Below are 5,000 nucleotides of genomic sequence, written 5' to 3'. Positions count from 1 at the left end.
AATAAAAAAACACAATTTAAGCTGCACTGAACAGGAAATCTACGCTCCCATTACTTTATTTTTTTTATTAATTAGAGAGTAATTAAAATTTTATTCAATTAAAAATGAACAGTTACTACACTGTTAGCATATAAAAAAAACTAAGCAAATTTATGTACAATTATTACTCTGCAAATTATTAAATAATCTCTGTATGTGGAGATTATTTATGAATTTGCAAAAAAAGAGACAAAAATATAATATAAAATCATTTTATTTCATTCAATTATATAAAAATAAATGTTAAATAATAAAAATAAGAATATCCTAACAATCTGAATATTGAAATTAGTTCTGTATTTAACATTAAATAAAGCAAAAAAGCTGTTTTTATCATTATGAAGCGAGTTAATACGGATTTAATTTAAAACGAGGTTTTATATAATTAGTTCTACGTATTTATTTATAAAAAATAAAAATGATTGCAAAAGTGTCAGCGTAATAAAGCTGAAAAACATTTAATGCCTCCATTTATCAACATGTCGATAAATTTAAAGACAAGAGTAAAAAAATAAAAACATCTCATTAATCAGAAACCTCAGGTCCACACTGGGGCTGAGAACCTCATGTTGGAAACCTCTGTCATGTTTCAAAGAAAAATGAAATGAAAAATCTTTTGCTGTAGACAAACGAGCAGGTGCAGCTGTGCTCACCCATGGCGTCCATGTGCAGCGCTCTCCTGCGCGGGTTGGACCCGTAGTGCTGGTAGTACTGACCCGCCGGCTTGGTGGGCGACGCCGCGCTGGGGCTGCCCATCGCCAGCTCGCCGCCCAGAACCGCCTGGGGGCAGGAGAGGCGGGCGACCGGAAACACAGCAGAACCACAGAAACACACTCATTAGCATCATTATGCTAATTATTAGCATTGGATGATTTAAAATGACACCATTGACGAAATAATTATAAATAATTAAAGGAACAATCTGCTCAAAATGATATAAATTTCAGATCTGTAAGTCAAGCACTTCACTGAACCTCCACACAACAAACTAAAACTAGGAATCTCATGTTCAAGGTTTTTCAGACTGGAAATCAACAGTTTGCCTGTTAATAACATACTTTACATTCAAATGACATTTCACAGATTTTTGGCACGCTTGGCCTTCCATACTCAAGCACAATGAGTCAGATGTGTTTTTTATTATCAGATGTAAACTCTCAACACAACAACTGATTGTTAAGGTGGATATATGAGCTCACAGCGTCTCCGGTTCAGATTCTAGATCTGAATTAACAGAACAAGAATTTCTTCTTTATGAAGTTTTTATTCAAAATAAACCAATATTTGCATTGCACTTATTTATCTAAAACAAACCAAAAAAAAAAAAAAAGACTGGAAGTTTGAATTTATCATTACAAGCATTGAAATCACAACAATATCCAAACTTTCTCCAGGTTTTTCAGCTAAACGTCTCTTAGCATCACTTGGACCGCTGCGAGAATCATTTCAAGGCCTCTAAATGGCCTCTGGGCCACATGTTGGACACCATCCTGAATGTTTTCTTTGTTCTTCCAGACTTTGGCAAAGCTAATTTTTCATCAAACCACCACAAAGTCATGCTGTATCTCATTAATACCTATTGATGCATATTTTACACACACTAATAAGTTCACTGGAAGCTCTTCCATTGATTGAGTGATTGATTGAAACCTCTTTGAAAAAATTGAAAAAAAGCTCAGTCTGTCTTTGATTTCACTGCTGAGTCTTCAGAGTCAAAACAAAATTTCTGGTCAGAAAAATGTTCTCACTGACTTGGAACTAATTTTCAAATTAAATCACAAATGGGTTTGCTATACAATGCAGGACAGCGAGTAGCTTTTAAAACCTCACATTCACAACATTTATTAACATAATAAATAAATGGTATCCTACAGTATTATTTATTAACAATAATAATACACACACACACATTGTCCCGCTAATTAAGCACAGTATTATTTATTAACATAAATAATACTGTAGGATACTGCACTGTAAAATGTTGCTTAATAACATAAAATAAAAAAAATATTTCTGTTTTCGGTACGGCTGTAAATCTGCTGCTCAAACTTCAACGCCTTCTCTGGTCCACTAGATTTTCATTTCTGATTCAAAAATCGATCCGACTGTCGCTGGAAAAGATTATTGTTGTGTTTGAGTTGTGCTAAAAGAAGTTAGCCTATCAGTGAAGCTACGATAGCCTAAACTAGCATCTGAATGCTAAGCAGGTAGCAGCTAATGCTAATGTCAGCCTCCACATTTGTAAATGAATGATCAGGACTTCCTGCAACTGTGGAAAAGCTTTAGTAGCATCATTTATTCAATAACTTATCAATTCTTATTTTGTTTATAAACTGCAAAAACACAAAATCTGACCAAATATTTTTATTTTAGGTTCTAATCTAAATATCTTAATACACTTAAAATAAGAAAAAATAAACTTGTTTGTAATTTTTCAGGAAGAAATTTGAGCTTCTTTTCAGTAAACACTTTCTTAAAATTTATGTAAAAAATAAAATTAAAAAAAGTGTCATTCCAACTAAAAATACTTGATAAGATTTGCAGAATACATGATTCTTTCCAATCAATTTTGATTCATTGATTAATTACAGACCTTGAAATAAACTGGATTAAAAGTTATTGGAGAACTTACTGCAGGTTAAACCTCCATTCTAGCTCCGTACTCCTGGTACAGTTTCAGGTCTGTGTGAATATCTGGACCGGATCAGAAACAAACCGAAATAAACCCAGAAAGAGTTTTCAGGCCGATCCTACCTGGACCCAGCAGAACCATGATGTTCACCTCCCGACTCAAACCGACTGCGACTCTGAGCCGCGGCTCTGTTTACGCCTCACAGCGCTCCCTCTGTCCCCACACACACACACACACACACACACACACACACACACACACACACACACACACACACACACACACACACACACACACACACACACACATTGTCCCGCTAATTAAGTTCAGTGATTTCTGCAGCAACAAGTGGCATCTGGGCCGATTCAGGCAGAGACGGGTTTTCTTTTTTCATTCAAAGTGGCGCAGAAAGTTTGTTGGAGGTGAAAAAGAAGCCGCCTCTCCCTCCGCCCGTAAATAGACTCCTCTGACATGTTTTTTTCCCAGCTCCTCGTTAAGTAATTAGCGTGTGGTGTGTTTTAGGCGGAGGAGTGTGTTTAGACTCCGGGCGCGGAGGAGGGAGGGTGTTTTCTCTTTCTCTCTCCTCCTGATCTGAATTCTCATCAGCGAACCTGAAAAAGTTAGTGCAGACTTTTCTCATGCTAAGCAGGGCCTAAGTAGGCCAATTACAGGGCTGCCCTCGGCCCGGGGCCCTAAAACAAAAGGGCCCTTGTCTTAAATAAAGTCAGCCAGACACAAAGGCGCACAGTCAGGCAGTGTTCCCGCCGCCCCGGTGGGCTCGCTGCGCGCCCGCCATCGGGGCTAAAAGGAGGTTCCCACTAAAACAAAAAGGGTCTCGGTGATTGTGTCGCCTTTCTTTCTTTTCTCCTGCAGAAAAGCCCGAGCGTCAAGCCAGGTCTCCACAGCAACTAGACGGGGTCGCCGAGGCGGGAGGTCGCCCGTCTGGCGCGACTCGTTACCTGCACTGCATGCTTCTAGATCGGAAACACAGCAGCAGCTCGAAAACACGGCATCGGCCCTGGCGAGGCACGGTGGAGGCTGCGTCATGATGTGGGGAAGTCCAGAACAATTCTGGAGGAAAATCAGTGACTCAGAGGTCATTGGTTTTAAGACAAGAAGCGCACTGCAAAAACACAAAACCTTTCACTGGATTGTCGTTTACTTCCTTCCAATAAAACCAAAGTAACGTCAGCAAAACACAGAAGCTTGTTTTATATTAATGACACCTTAATATGGAGTTTAAAAAGCACCACATCCTTTTATAAGAAGACATTTTACCAAGTTAGAAGTGAAATAATCTGTCAGTTGAAATAACATTTTTAAAATCAATTTTAAGTTTTGTCTGAAAGAAGCTTAAATCTTTGCTGAAAAGTTTTCTAGTTTTTTCTGTCAAATGTACTAAATATTTACACTAGAAACAAAAACAATCATTTTCTGTCCTACCATCACAAACATAAAAAGGCGTTCTGCTACAAGCTAATGAGGAATGTTTTATCCACATGGAAATGTTTCTGTTTTAAAAACGTTTTTTACTTATTTAGAAGGAAATGAAGAGTCTGAATGTCAGGCTGAAGAGCTGAAATTGGTTCTTGTTCGTTAGCATCCTGCAATTATTTTAGGCGATTAGCAGGTCAGTGTTAGCTTTAATTAATTTTTCTAATAGCTAATAGCTGAATGTTAGCTTATTCTATTTTAAAAAATGAATTTAACAGTTTAGCAATAGCTTCAGTATTTTATGTTTTCAGCAGATCAGATGAAAATATTAGCTTCTGTTAATGTTGAATGATAATAGCAGCGCAGCAAGAGCTTCAGTTAAATATTTCATGTTAGTTTCTGTAATTTTTTGTGTTTAGCGCTTTAGCATATCCTATTATTCTTGTGTAACTTTAGCTGTGCTCACCACTGACAACAAGAACTGCTGATTTTAGTAGAAACATATTATTCTCCAGGTCAAAAATGGCGGCCATTTTGAAAAGTGTCCAATAGCAAAAGATCAACATGTTTGATTTTTAAGGTTGAAAATATGTAAGCACGTTCATCTAATTGGTGATGTTAGATCTTCTTTTCATGAAAAATCAAATATTGAATATTTTTGTTGTGTATCAATGCTAATAATTGTAACATTAATGTAAGGTGTCAGTTTTTGTATGTTGTAGTTTTACAGTGTCCAGTAAATCTCAGGACAACAAGACACTTCCTGGTGTTTACTGGAGGACTGTTAGCTGTTAGCCCAGCTAGCGCTTTGCCCTGTGAGCGGAATCAAAGCATTTCTCCATTTTTCATGTTTTTTCCAAAGTTTTTGTGAATTAAAATTTTTTATTGACCAGAA

General features: G+C 37.0%; 1 protein-coding gene across 1 annotated transcript in view; it reads right to left on the bottom strand.

Moving 5' to 3' along the window:
* The window catches only part of LOC129351982 (transcription factor 4-like), a gene marked incomplete at its 5' end in the record, with an annotated part of 105,489 nt that overhangs the window by 70,872 nt on the left and 29,617 nt on the right, over positions 1-5,000 (bottom strand). Inside the window, one exon of the mRNA XM_055020826.1 lies at positions 693-819. Within this exon, the coding sequence (XP_054876801.1) occupies positions 693-819 (127 nt within the window). The remainder of the gene's footprint in view (positions 1-692; positions 820-5,000) is intronic.

Source organism: Poeciliopsis prolifica, unplaced genomic scaffold (assembly GCF_027474105.1).
Source record: "Poeciliopsis prolifica strain line A6 unplaced genomic scaffold, Auburn_PproV2 SCAFFOLD071, whole genome shotgun sequence".
NCBI classification, from domain to species: Eukaryota; Metazoa; Chordata; class Actinopteri; order Cyprinodontiformes; family Poeciliidae; genus Poeciliopsis; species Poeciliopsis prolifica.
The sequence above is the reverse complement of the archived record's forward strand: the minus strand, read 5'-3'. Positions and strand labels throughout refer to the sequence as shown.